Source organism: Talpa europaea (assembly GCF_964194135.1).
Source record: "Talpa europaea genome assembly, chromosome: 15".
NCBI classification, from domain to species: domain Eukaryota; kingdom Metazoa; phylum Chordata; class Mammalia; order Eulipotyphla; family Talpidae; genus Talpa; species Talpa europaea.
This window is the reverse complement of record NC_140083.1, coordinates 14,460,888-14,475,350: the sequence shown is the minus strand read 5'-3', so window position 1 is coordinate 14,475,350 and position 14,463 is coordinate 14,460,888. Positions and strand designations below refer to the sequence as shown.

Sequence of the window (14,463 nt, the reverse complement as noted above, 5' to 3'; positions counted from 1 at the left end):
TGGATTTCTTCACAGTGATGACGCTTAACCCCTTGTGTCACCAAGGAGGGCCTGGGTGGGACTTTTGAAGCAAGCATCTCCCAGGCTAGAATGAGCAAGAATGGATTGTACTGGGTAGAGAACAGTGCATGCCTGTGCGTGCAAAGGGATGGCTTTGTGCACAAGTGTAGCCCAGTTGGAGGATTATAAGTAACCCAACATCGCCACAGTTCAAGTGGGGTAAACTGAAGCTGGAGAGGTAGGCAGAGTCCAGATCAGTAGAGGAAGACTCCCCAGGACTGGTGGAGGGGGCAGGGCTTTGAGGAATGAGTTTTTGGTGACAAGGCATTGGAAGATGGGCTCTGTTAGGTAGGATGGTTTCAAGAAGCAAAGTGAAGGTATATATTTATTTGGCAGTGAGAGATTTAGTCTGGTTAAAGTAGAGGTCCTCTTGAGAAGTAGTGGGGACAAGATGGGTAAAAGGTAAGGAGGACCGGAAGGATGATAAAGTGGGAGTATTTTGAAGACAGGGCCAGTGTCTTGTTCCATGTCGGCAGTTTTATAGGTGCTCTATAAACATTCACTGAATGAATCATAGGAGGGATGATGGAATGGCAAGGTCTTAGTGAATTGAGCAGGGATTTTTAGGTCAAATAGGTTTTCGTTTTAAGATTTGGGTAGTGCTGGACAATTTCTTAACTGTGTTGAGTCTCATTTTCTTCATTTACAATATGGGGATACTGGTACTGACAGATATGGTGAGACTTACATAACGAACACAAAATTGAACTGAACTTAAAAATTCCATCTAATCAATATTTATTGAGAAGCTACTATACTATAGACAGGATTAAGGAATACAAAGATAAATAACACCCAATTACTGCCTTGAAGGAACTCACTTTCTAGGTTGGAGGCTGACATCTAAACAGATAACATAATTAAAATGCAATATATTAAGGACTGGCCAGGGCCTAAGAATGGGGTGTAGAGAAAAAGGGCACTTACGCAGTCAGAAGACAGAGTATTAGGGAATGCTTCCCTCAGGAAGTGAGGCCTGAGCTGAATCAGGGACAATGTTGCACAGTAGGTGAAGAAGGGAGAAAGGAATTCCAATCAGCGGGAACAACAGCTTCTTTTACAGCTGTGTTTTTCTAGTTCCTATATTTGTGCAGTTCCCTTGCTGAAAATATACTCCAATCTGGTTGGGTAAAGCAAAAACCCCCTCTCCAGCTCATGACAGACTCCTGAAGGCTGTATCTTGCTCTGAATATCCTTGGCTATGGCCAGGTTCTCTTTAAACCAAAAAGTCCTTTAGGAACACTGCTGTAGCCAAGTGCAGCTCTTCTTTCGGAGACTCCTTTTCCCTCCCTCTTTTCATTCGCTGTCTTTTTCTCTTCTCTACTCAAAAACTTGCAGTTTCTACTTATACAGACCATGGGTTATATGTGGAAGTACAGAGGGTCAGAGCATATTTCTAAGTCTTGAGCAGTTCAAAATCAAGTAGAGGGCTCGCAAACTATGGCCCATTTACCAATCTGCCAGTTTTTGTAAATAAAGTTTTATTGATACACAGCCACCCCCATTCATTTATATATTGTCTATGGCCACTTTGATGCAACAACCGCAGAGTTGAGTAGTTGCAACAGAGACCACATGGCCTTCAAAGGCTGATACATCTACTAATGGGCTTTTACAGAACAAGTCTTCCAGCCCCAGTCACAGCATTTATGTGTGACAGAGATGGTGGAGGTGGATGTGCAGGTGGGAGGTAACAGGATGTGACATGGTGAGTCCCCTACTCAAGAAGGGGACTGCAGAAGAAGGATTCTGAGTGCCTCACACTCAGAGAGCTGGAAGAAGTAATAGCTAAAAGAAGTGGAAACTAAGCTCAGAAGGATAAAAAAGGAATGCTGAGAGGAAGGAAGATCATTTTCAACAGTGAGAGCGGCATGCACAAAGGCCCAGTAATGAAAGCAAAACAGACAGTTCCCTAGAACTATAAAGAGAGGAAATGGGAACAGTTGGGGTCAGAAAATAAGTCAAGACTAGGTCATAAAGGCCTGATTATGGAAGCCATATTCAGGACTTTGGAAATATAATATCCCATAGGTAAGTGAGAACCTCTGAAGGCTTTAGCAGAGTAGTGCTAAAGCACATATGGGCTTTAGAAAGATTGCTCTGGCTGTAGTGATACATAACATTTGTTAGGCATTTATTCTCTGCCAGGTCTGTGCTCAAATATATTTTGCAGGCACACATATCTATGGAGATGTCTCTTGAGTAGCTGGACAGCACTGGAAATCAGGTGGAAAGTGGGGAGCAGTGGGGACAGCTAGAGACCTATGAGAATCAACAGTCTCCATAAGGGATGGAGAAGTTGAACACTGGCCACATTGAGAGGCCGTAAGAGAATGAGAGTGATTGGCAAAGGCAGGGTAGTGACACAGAACCCAAATCAATATAATAAATACCACATATAATATCAGTAAGGATTTGCTAGTGAAAATCAGACAGAGTGAAATAGGCAAAGAGAAATAAGTAAGAGAAAAGGGGGTTAGGTAGAGATTTTGCAAAAAACAGGCCACAGCTGATTTAAAGGAGAGCAATTTTAGCGGAAGACTTGGAAAACCAGCTGGATTATAGGGTGAAGGAGGTGACTGGAAATAAGAAAATAGAGGTCATGGCCACTGAACATTTGTTCAAGAGATCTGTCCTTTTAAGAAGTGAAAAAATATGGTTTTGGCTGGATTTCTTAAAATTAGTCTGTAATTCAGTTTCAACAAGTTTTCTCATTCATGAAGTAAATTCCTCACCCCAAATAGCTGCCATTTGAAGCAATACTAAAGATTATGCAAATATGCTGCATGTCTGAATTAAAGGCTAATTATGTGAGCACTGGTTAGTGACAGGAGTTGTATCACTGCATTATTAGAAAATGGGGCAGCACATTTTCATGTTTAAAACTGTCATCAGAGTAACTTCCAGGTAGAATTTTTTTTCTTTGACTCAGATTAGAATTGTGGCTAATGTTTTTTTTTTTTTTTCTGGAAGCCATTCTTCTAAAATGGTCATCCCCCATCACCCTCATTTCCAACTTTCTGCTATATAAGCAGTAAGTGTCCTTTCCAGGCTCATGAGACCTACAAGAACAATGAATGCACTGCCAGCACCAATACTGTACATGCACCTTTAAAGAGCTCAAAATACTAAGGAGGAACCCCAAAGTACATTTCTTCCAGCTCCCTCATTAGATTGATTTTACTCTATGAGTAAAACAAATCATGGAGAAGCCATGCAGTGGGCATGGGGAAATCTTACTTTAGTTCTCTCTCACTGCACTGTGAGGCTGTTGCCTGTTATATTGGTAATTAAGTTGTTGTCCAGATGAAGAATGACTTCCTCCTGGCTTTGACTTTTAGATACCAACAGATCTTAAATGCCAGTAGTTGGGGAAAAAATGATTTTTTTTTTACTTTGCAAAAGTGGGTTTGTAACTGCTGGCCAAAATGAGTTTATAGCTGCATTTTCAATATGAAGCCACCCACTCAACTCAGAGCCCAGAGGGTTTCAGAAATAGGAAGGCGTAGGGATTATGGTGGGTATTTTTCTCTTCTACTTTTAAATCTTAGAAACTTTATAAAATTTTCCTAAACAATATTTGTATAAGAAATCATCATAGAGGTTATTAGTCTTACCCTTTAGGGACAATTTATTTTCTGTGTCACAGCTGAACTTCTAACTTGGATCACAATATCTGCCAAGATACTTAAAAGATCATTTTATCAGGTCAACTGCAAATGGTGCTGTTATTACAGAAAAGTTATATAAAAGTGAAACAGAGAAGTAAGTCCATGAGCAATGCATTGTAAAATGCATTGCAAAATGGAAAGAAGTGTTTGAATTAACTACTTAGAAGTTCGATCTTGCTCAAATCTTTTGCTTAAATGGAGGACTTCCGAATGCTCTGTGGCTCCACCTCCAAGTTGAATAGGTTCTACTGTCTTTGACTCTCAGCAAATTCTTTATGAACACTACCCACCTAAGTGTATAAATAAGTCACTTCATATAAGATGCCTGGTATTTTTACTTTTTACTCTGTAAAAGCTGTATTTGGAGCATTTTAATAATGGTCAAAGTGTCAAAAATCAACCTACATGGCAGTTGCTAGAAACCCAGGAGATGCTAAAAAAATCAACAGGAGATGGTATAATTTCATTATTCCCCCTTTGTGATTAGCATTTACAAATATAACTGTCAGCTAGTTATCATGGTGAGCTTATGAGTCATGCCTCCTCCAAGTAATAAAAACTTCTTAATACAGTCTTCGGGCTATAAATCCACTGTAACACTGCCAGTGTTTTGATGTTAGCAGTGTCTTTATTTTCCTTAACTCCATGCTATGACAAGTTTTACCTCTTACATAGCTTATTGTAATTTGTTGCTGGAAGAACAATGGCCAGTTAAGTAATATGCTGAAGGATGCTGAGTATACTAAAGAGTAGTATCCCTGTGCTATAGTATATGTGCCTGTGTAAGTGTGAATGTATAAAAGAATGTGTATGCAATGTACATGCAAATAATGATAGTCTGAGGGCAACATTGTAACTAGCTTCAAGTCAATAATTCTGCATTGTTCAATTGTTGCATCTCTAGTATTTAACACTGTCCCTAGAACATAGAAAATGTTTCAGAAATGTTTGTTGCATGAATGAATGAAGGGTACTAATGCTCCTATTGATAAAACAAGGTTTCAGCTTAATAATGTGGCCAGGGTTCCATCTCCAACAATCTGTTGTGTATCTAGCATTATGCTGGGAGTAATGAAAAAGGCAAGAACTTGGATTTGAAGAGCTTTCCGTTTAATTGGGGAGACAAGATATAGACAAGTGAAAACTTCTAATGCTACAGAGTGAATAACGGCATTTCAAATATAATTTCACATCAACTACAACAAGTACATGAGCTCAGAGAACAGAGAGGCTTCTAAGGACTGGAGTCACTAGAGAAAGCTAAATAAACAAGGCAGGAATTGAGTTAAACCTTTGAGGATAAAATATTGGGGGGAAGGAAAGGAAATAGCTGTGGGGTAGGGGTAAGAATGTAAAAAAAAAAAGCCAAGTCATGAAGACAAGGATAGATTGAGACTTAAATTTAGGAAGTAGACATCAACTTGGAAATAAAAACGATGATGACAGAAGCAGATATATTAAGGAAGTAAACAAGATTGCATTTTATATGGTAATTACTTCATGCCTAAACTCTTTGGTGAAAACCAAGTGTAAGGTTGCAACTCAGACACATTCTGTAGGTTGCAAACTCAGTGGAAAATAAATGGGATGTTAGAAGACCCCTGTGGCATTCCCAGAGGCTAGTGGGTAGCAGCTAGACTTGCCTAACTAGGAGAAACTGAAGGTGTGCTGCATCAGAGGGCATGAAAGAGACAGATGGGACCTGGCTAGGTCTTCAGACACAGGAGCCTATGTGGAAGGGACTTTTGATTCCCACAGAGATCAGACTTTCCTAAAGTCTTAGATGACTTGATGTACTTTTGTAGCTATTCTTTGGACCAATTTCCATTTATTTTCTATTTTTAGGGAAACAGAAGGGTCAAAACAGAGTGTCCAACTATTCTGTAAACAAAAATTAGATATGTAAAGTTTGGAATTCTCACATTCCAATGTTGAAGAAATTCAACATGAATAAAATCAAGGCAAGGTAGTAAAAAATCAAAGCAGCAGCAATAATTGATAGACATTTTAAAGTTAATGAGGACCCTTCTTTTCTACCCACATAAGGGAATTATAAGAAATCTATTTTAAAGTTAATCACAGTCATGTGGCTAAATCATCCATATATTGGTTATGTGTGAGAGCACACAGAACAGAATCAGCTAAAGAATCTTTTAAAGTTATCAATAATTTTTTTGAAAGTTTAACCCTTTAAAAACCACATTCATTGATGCACTATTGATTAAATGAAAAATTAACTCTTGAGAACATTTCCTAATAAAGTATAACTATGATGTTTCAACCAACATTAATTATATCCTTTTGATGTCTCTCCTGTCTTGCTCTAAAAAAGCTAATAAGACCTGCACTACATCATGGTTAATAGGAGTGTAGTGCTTGTTGCTTAGGCAACAGGATGAATAAATGCAGGTCAGAATGTGTTTCAAGAAAAACAAAAGCTAGAATATGATACCGAGTAGAGACTAAGCAGAGCTAACCAATTATTCATTACATTAATGAAATCTTTTTCTTAAAGTGGGCTGATCAGATTAGTGTACTTTAAGTTCATGATTAAATAAATTAGATTATGGAAATCAATAAGTAATTTTTATTCAGGTAGAAATTGATTTTTATGATAATAGTAGAAAATAGATGGTATATTGCAATGTATGTATCAATAAGTGGCGACACCATTTTATGATTTGCTTCTTTTCATAATTAACTCCTTAATATGGTAGTTTAAAGTTTAAAAATTATTTTAGTCTCATGAAGAAAGTATTTGATTGACTCATCTGAATTAACTTCTTATTTTCTGGAAAATTATATGCGGTATTGGAATTTAAAAAATAAAGACAATTATCTGTTGAGAAGATCAAACCTTGGTTTTAGCACATATGTCCAAGATTTTTGAAGTACATTTTGGCATACTTATACATAATTCATTCATAAATATTTTCTACAATCTCCAAATGCTTATTTGAAACTTGTTTGATTAACCTTTCAGTTCTAGCCTTTTGAAAAGGGATTGTGTTTGCTCATATGCATTTAACATTCAGAGGAAAATAATGCTGAATTAAAATCTTTCAGAGTGACCCAGTAATCCAGAGAGGCCAAACACGCACCTAACTTCTCATAAATTTGAATGAGGGTTTGAGAAGTGGGAATAAGAAAGTCTTATTTCAAGTAGGGATGAGGGGGTGGGGGAGAAGAATAAATAACTAGGAAAAGACTTTCATTCTGTTTGGTAATTTTTCTAATTCTTACTAGTGTCCTAAATCTGCTCAGTATTTGAGGATAGCAACTGTGCTAGCAATGGAAGAACTTTTACTCTTTTCCTATTTCAATAACCACAATTTTTGTCCCCCTAATCAGTGACAATATATTTAAACACAAGGAAATAATGGGATCTGCCCATCTGATTATTCAAAAACAGACTCATAATCAGCTCTATGTCTATAATTACTTAGAACTTGCATGTCATGCTACATTGATGTAAGATGTATTCTTTTTTATATTTCAGAACATAGATATTTTTGGAGAAGAAGCAGAAGTTGAACGATTTGAATAATTTTAAAATCTTAAATATTTAAGCTTGGAGAAAAAGAATCTCAAATGGAAATCAAAAAATATGACTAGCTGTCAGGATTTTGTTATCAATTCTATATTAATAAGCATTTTATATAGAAGTGGCCATTAATTTTTTCTATAAGCCATCTGTGTGCTACATGTAGCTCTGTTACGTTATGTACCTCTCTCAAAATTTAGGCATCAATGATGTGTGTGATGGGACCTTAAAGGCAAGGAAAGGTATTAAGGACAGTGACGTAGTTTAACAAGGAAAACTGATGAGCGGAGGGGGCAGGTATGTAAATGATTAGAAAGCTGTACTATGGGTCTGCACAACTCCCCATTCTTATTCCCCAGCTATATGCCCCACAGTGAGAAGTTTGCACACACCAGGTTTACAATGCATGCAGAACAGTATTAGGAAGTACACCAAGGTACTTAGTCGGTCAGTCTTTCTTCAAAATTGACAGTTGGTTGATGGAAGTGTTTGTTTTCCTCTTACAGGAATAAATAATACCTCATTGCTCTCCAATCAGCTAATATAAATAAGTGAACGCTCTCCATAATTGATGATCTCAAGCAGTTTACTAATGCACTAAAGGTCGTCCACACAATTTAAACTGCTTATCAAACAATTATCAGGAAAAAAAAACAATCTTCACACCATACACATAACAGATTGTCTAATTAATCACTAAACGCTGATGTTCCAGTGAAATAATATGTTTTAGGAATCTAGAATTAACTGAGGAATGCTATAATCTAACTGGGTGCTCTAAGCTTATAAATTTATAAAAACCACACGCAGAATGACAGGGAGAATATAAATGTTAATCTTTGACTGCCTATAAATAGTTCTATCACCAGTTCATTCATATAATACATATGTATATGGATGCATAGAGATCTCATTTTTCAGCAAGTGTCTCAACGCACACAGTAAGTTCAGTCCTAAGGGCATCCGATTTTCTGATGCCGTTACATACATAAAATTGACCAGCTTTGGTGCCAATCAGGCTGCCTCTGAGCCGTGTAAGACACATAAGAAGCAAAGACAGACAAAAGGCAGCTCCGTGGACACAGAGAGTATCTTACCATAAACTGCACATTGTCAAATCCATTAGCCATCAGGTGGTTCTCGTACTGAGGTAGCCCAATGCTTTCCAACCATTGTCCCACTGTTTGAACAGGGCATCTGGGTCCTGTAAGAGGATGAAGAGGGAAGCGTTTAAGCAGGGAGTAGCCGTCCACGGGGTAATAGCGGTAGTCCTGGGCTGAGAGGTGGCATTGCCACATCATGCTCCTGGGAAAGTTGCTATCAAAGGAGCCCGCCAGCTTGACAGATTAATGTTCTCAGCGAGAGAGCAAAGTCAGAAGTAAAACATAGTTTGCCAGGCAGGCTGTGGAGTATGACTTGATCCTAGCTCCACATTTCTTACATATTAATCTTTACTACCGACCAGTACGTCATACAGCCCCCAAAACCAGGCAGCAGAAGAAGGCATATCAAGCTGTCAGCTTAGGCTGGTCTGCGTTCTGTGTGATTGTTGGAGTACTCCACAATGCACGGCCGGCAGCCAGAATTCTCTTTATCAAGTACTCCTACACTCATCAGTATGCAGCTCCATGCTCCTGGCTCCCCCTCGCTTGCTCTCCTTCATTACCCAGCCCAGGCTACACCTCGCATTTTCAATAATAGCCATCAGATAAGGCAGATTTTTTTTGTCTGCAAGCTGTAAGCCTGCTGCTGCTGCTTCCTCCTACACACCCATCCAAGCGTCAATCTTGAATGATGAGAGCAGTCAAAACAAATGCAGAAAATAGCAAGATTCAAAAGCAAACCAAAGTGCTTAAATCTGAATTGAATCTTCATACTGGTTATACGTTTCAGAATTATTTGTTGTGGAATTTTACGTTTCCAAAGACACCCGAAAATGCAAAGCTTTAACTGGAGCTTATAGCAGCGATCGCTACAGACTCCTTTTCTTCTTGCCTTGCCTTTCTTCTTTAAATGCGGCACAGATAAATGTTTCTGAACTAAAGCTTTACCGTGCTTGGAGAATAATTATTCTTTTTCTTTTACCATGCTCTATCAAAATGAACCTTTCTTAGATAAGTTTTCCTCTTTTGAATTACTGCAAAATACAAAAACTGCTTCGCAATTTTGAAGCCAAGATAATTCATTTCTCGTTTGCAGGGTTTCTTCCAAACAAAAATATCATTAGGCACAAGGAATCCTTTTCCCCTCTGATATTTATAGCTGAAACCACTAGGGTTACCATTCTAAATTAGCCATAAAGGTAACATTACTGGACAGAATTTTTTAATAAAGAAGAGACCTAACCAAAAATAATTCAAGAATAACAGATGTAAATGTGTGAGTTTTACTGAATGGCAGAGAGACTGAGTAATTTATTTAATAATTGAGAGAAACCAGAGATTAATAATAGAACCCATAGGACTAGATCATCAGAAAGAATAGACTTTCTTAAGCTTGGAAGAGAACTTGAAGTACGATTAGTCCAACCTCCCCCTCTAAGCGCTGGAATCCCTTGTCATGGTTTCTGGAAGCACATCATCTGACTTAGGCTAGAATACTGTCTGTAACAGAGCTCTCACTACTTATCAAGAAGCTTCCATTTATCAGAAAGATATTTTACTTGTGCCTGACTCCTAATCACTGGATCCAGCTCTGCTTCTGGAGTCACAGAGGTTGGGAATAGCACATTTTCCTCAGAAAGTGTTTCAAAAATTAAAGACAATGAATGCGCTTTTCCCCAGAATAGAGCTGGAACATAGTAAGTGCTCAATAAATATTTATTCAACAAATGAAACCTTACTTTTCTCCTTTCCCCAAACTTATCTTTCTCTGTCTCATTATTCTTTTTAAGAACACTGTCAACCTCCCTGATACAGAGACATTAAACTTCCAGACACCAAGTGTCCCCTCTGGGAGCTGTTGATTTAATTTCCAAGTTCTAGTTGTCCCTGATCACAGTGCCTTGTACAACCATTCCCTTGGTTCAATTTCCTGGGTCATATTTATGGAATGGCCTTGTACTTTGATTCTGTTTTCTTAATTCAGACCTACCTAGTCTGCTACAATAATAGCTATTTCACAGTCATATGTTTCATTTTTCAAATTAATTAATTAATTTTTAATTGAGGTAGCATTTGGTATCACCACCATAGTGCACCCACCACCTATTCATCCATAGTCCACCACCAGAGTCCACTGTGTTTCCTTCCCTCTTTGTTCTTACTTCTCCCAAGTTATTTGTTTTAAAAGTTATATATCCATTAGTGTCAGAATAACCTAAGATGTAGTTTTGATCGTGACTTGTTATTTTAAAAACACTTCCATGTTTCTTCTTCTTGTTGGCTTCAAAATAAATTTCCAACTCCTTTGATGACATTTTGGGGTATTGATGCTCTACTGTAATCATCTAACTTATTTCCCCTTCCCCAAGCTCTCCAGTTCTTGGGGACTACTGGTTGGACTCTGGAGGTAGCCTGTAATCTACCTGGGTTGGTTTTATTATGATCCCACATTTCTGCCCTTTGTTGGCTTTGGATCAGATGACACTTCCTTTATGAAATCTTTTCTGATCCTATTTTAATAGGAACAAATCTCTTTCTTGTCTGATTTAAGTAGAATTTTTAGATTCTCTATTATAATTATAGCAATTTTTTCCTAACATAGTTACTTGTGTACATTTCTTAAATGTAAGACTATATCTTGTTAATATTGCACATGAGAACAGGATGCTCCTGCTAAACTAAATAATTTCTGTTTCACAACCCAAACTTCATAAAGCCCTTCTAACTTCAGACTCAAATAAAAAAAAAATCTACCTCATCTCTAAATTCTTTACTTAAAAGAAGAAAACTTGGTTTTTAAATTGAATTTTCAGGTCTGAATTTTTATCATTCTCATCCTCTTTTTTGCTTAATTATAATTTATCCTTGACTGGTTCTGGACCTTTTAAGAAGTTTGAAAAGTTTGTAGCAGATTAGGAATCGATTTTAAGGGATTCTGGTTGCTCAGCATTACCTGTATGACAAGTTGAAAACAAGATGCTGTTTGTCCTCACCCAGCCCTGAAGCTGGTAACAGTGGAGTTAGAGGTAAGTATCATTTACCCTTCTCCTAGGTAATTTTAAACTAAGAGTAGCTGGATAAGCTACAGAAAGACTGAGTAAACATGACAATAATGTTTTGGCTTGATAAAGTATATATGCTGTTTGTCCAGATCCTCAAATCCCATCTCACATCTGAAGGTGGACATCAGGACCAAGTACCTAGAAGTGGTACCACACACTGAAAATAGTTTTGGGAGAGAGAGAGAGAATATGAGAATGAATGGGAATTATCTCAAACAGACAAAGGATAGCTTAGAGAAAATCCGGGTTACTGATCACTGACAAAGCTTTATAGAGAGAGTTCCTGAATTTTATTCTCTTAACTAGTCAATAATTCAATTTCTCATATGTTGGTAAAATTTGGGTTATAAATCATATGTAGGAGGGAATGAATTGGGAAAGAGGTGGGGTGGGGGAGGTGGTGAGGGAGAGAGGGAGGAAGAAGAAAGACCTTGAGTCATGTTGTTTGTGGTTCTGTTCAAGTATTTCCTTTAAAAGAACCCTGGTTCAGGTCTGAAAATCACTTTTGAATAGTATCTATTTCTTACTTCACTTGAAATAATTTCTTAGAGTCTTAAAATTCCCAAAGAATAACAACATATCATTAGGGAGGCACCTCTATTCAACTAGCTCTGCTCCACGTTCCTAAAGTGAGATAAGAGGAGGGAAAGAAGAGACTCAGAGTTATTCAGGGCTACTATGTCCTACGCACTGTGGTGTGGATTGTTATCCCCGTCTACAGAAAAGAAAACTGAAACCAGGGGCTCTCTTTAGTACAGCTTTTAAAAAAAGAATTCCGGAGGTTCCACTTCCTGAAAGGCAATGTGAGGAGCCATGTAGACCCTGTCCCCAGTCAAGGAAACATAACTGGTAAAACCTGTATTTAAACAACAACCATTTAAGGTCTCTGGAAATTATTCTAAGACCATTGGAGGCTGAAGAAATATTCATTCAGGAAAGTCTACTAAACCCTGGTAGGGACAGAGGGAGTGTGTGGCACTTGAGTCACCTGTTCCCTCCCTCCTCTTCAGTCCCCACTTGCGCTTGAAAGAAACTCCACTCTGGGTGGTTATGCCCAAGAGGATGAGGATCTCTCTCCCCCAATTCCCTGCCCCACCTGCTCAACTCCCATCCAGGGGCTATGGTGTCTTATCAAAGGAAAAAGCCCATAGCATTTCCAACACCCTCTCACTAGAAGATGCAGAGGCTGAATTCCAGGTGAGTGTGGCTCAGAGGTCATGGCCAACTTTGTCCATCCATCCCTCAATCATAAAGTGGAGGCTCTATGCCAGTTGCAGTAGACTCAGAATACAAAGACCCTCATCATCCTTGGCCCAGCTTGCTTAAGCCCAGAAGGGCAAGCTGAGATGAGACTAACATTGACTACCAGCCTTGCCAATGTCTAGAACAGTGATTCAAATATATTTGTCAAAGGGGTGAGTCAGACACTAAAAACAGAGCTCTAAAGCTCTACCCCAAAGAATTGACTTCATCTGAAATACAGTATGAATATGTTCAAACTTAAGGGTATTATTAAAAACAATGGTGATTTTTATGGTAAGCAACTAAATGGGGGCATTAGGACAAACTGAATGGCAGACAAGCTAGTTGTAGAGAATCAGGGAAAAAGTGATTTAAGAAATGTCCTGCTAGGGTCAGAACAAACTTCAAGGAATGACCTCAAAAACTAATCCTGCCCAAATTTAATTGGCCAGTACTCTAGAGCAATTTGAATTTCAGAATTGTCAAGAACAAGTGTGCAATCAGCTGGCAGTTAGTGGAGCCTAATATCTGGGTGTGATACCAAGTGAGGCAGACAGTTTAACAGAAAGATTAGGGAAAGATACAAAGACAGCTCTGCTGAAATCATTGTTCTCCCAAGATGACTGTGCACTCGGGCAAGGCTGTACCCTCGAATGGAAAAATACCATATGATATATCCATATCAGGGAATATTATATGGTAATAGAGTAATATCCACTAGATGTTACAACATAGGTGAACCTTGAAAACATACAAAATGGGGCCTCCCTAGTGGCACAAGGGGTTAAGACGCAACCTATGAAGCAATCTGCATCCTCTACAGCACAAGTTCGATCCCTAGCTGGCCAGGGAGCTACCCACATGGCTGGGCATACCTCTCCTGACTTGCCTGCTGCTCCCCTTAGCAGTGTATTTCAGTCAATCTGCCTGTTCTGTTTCCCACTCTGTCTCTGGTGAATCCTCTCATTCCCCATACCTCTGGCCATAGTGGGGCCAGAGTTCTGTACCCCAGTTCTTGGATACATAAATAAATGTACCCCAGTTCTTGGATACATAAATAAATAAATCTTTAAAAAAAAGAAAAGAAAACATATGAAATGAAAGAGGCCAGTCAAAATACTATCTATTGTCTAATTACATTTGGAATCAGATATTATGGATATTCCATAAATATCCAGACAAGACAACTCTATAGAGACAGAAAGTAGATAAATAGTTGCCTCAGGTTAGGGGTGGCAAAAAGGGAAAGAGAGAGGGACTGTTAATGAGCACAGGATCCATTCTTTTCAGAGTGATAAAAGTGTTTTAAAATTGACAATTGCATAGTTCTATGAATTTTCTGAAACCCACTTAATTATACACTTTCAATGGGTGAATTGAATTATATGTGTTATATCTCAATCAGTTTACAAATATCAAATAATGAAAAATAAATTTTCTTTAGATTTACAAGAACACAACACATATGTAAGTGTACACATTGCTATTTTTTTAAAGATTTATTTATTTATGCATACAAGTACTGGGGTACAGGCCACAGGTCAGGGGCAGGGAGTGAGAGGATTCACCAGAGACAAAGTGGGGAGCAGAACAGGTGGATTGACTGAAACACACTGCTGAGGGGAGCAGCGGTCGGGACAGGAAAGGTCTGCTGTGCCATGTGGGTATCTCCCTGGCCAGGGATCGAACTCATGCTGCAGTGGCTGCAGATAGCTTCATAGTGCTGAATCTTAACTCACTGCACCACCAGGGAGGCCCTGATTGGTTTTTTACACTTGAGT

General features: G+C 38.5%; 1 protein-coding gene across 17 annotated transcripts in view; it reads right to left on the bottom strand.

Moving 5' to 3' along the window:
- Nucleotides 1–14,463, bottom strand: part of ANKS1B (ankyrin repeat and sterile alpha motif domain containing 1B) — a gene marked incomplete at both ends in the record, with an annotated part of 793,016 nt that overhangs the window by 326,753 nt on the left and 451,800 nt on the right. For 10 of the 17 annotated variants that reach the window (XM_084256233.1, XM_084256218.1, XM_084256219.1 and 7 more), the window contains one exon: nucleotides 8,373–8,576. In XM_084256233.1, coding sequence (XP_084112359.1) covers nucleotides 8,373–8,576 — 204 coding nt within the window. Of the gene's footprint in view, nucleotides 1–8,372; nucleotides 8,577–14,463 lie in introns of those variants that run through there. The other 7 variants (XM_084256217.1, XM_084256227.1, XM_084256226.1 and 4 more) reach the window with 2 other exon arrangements.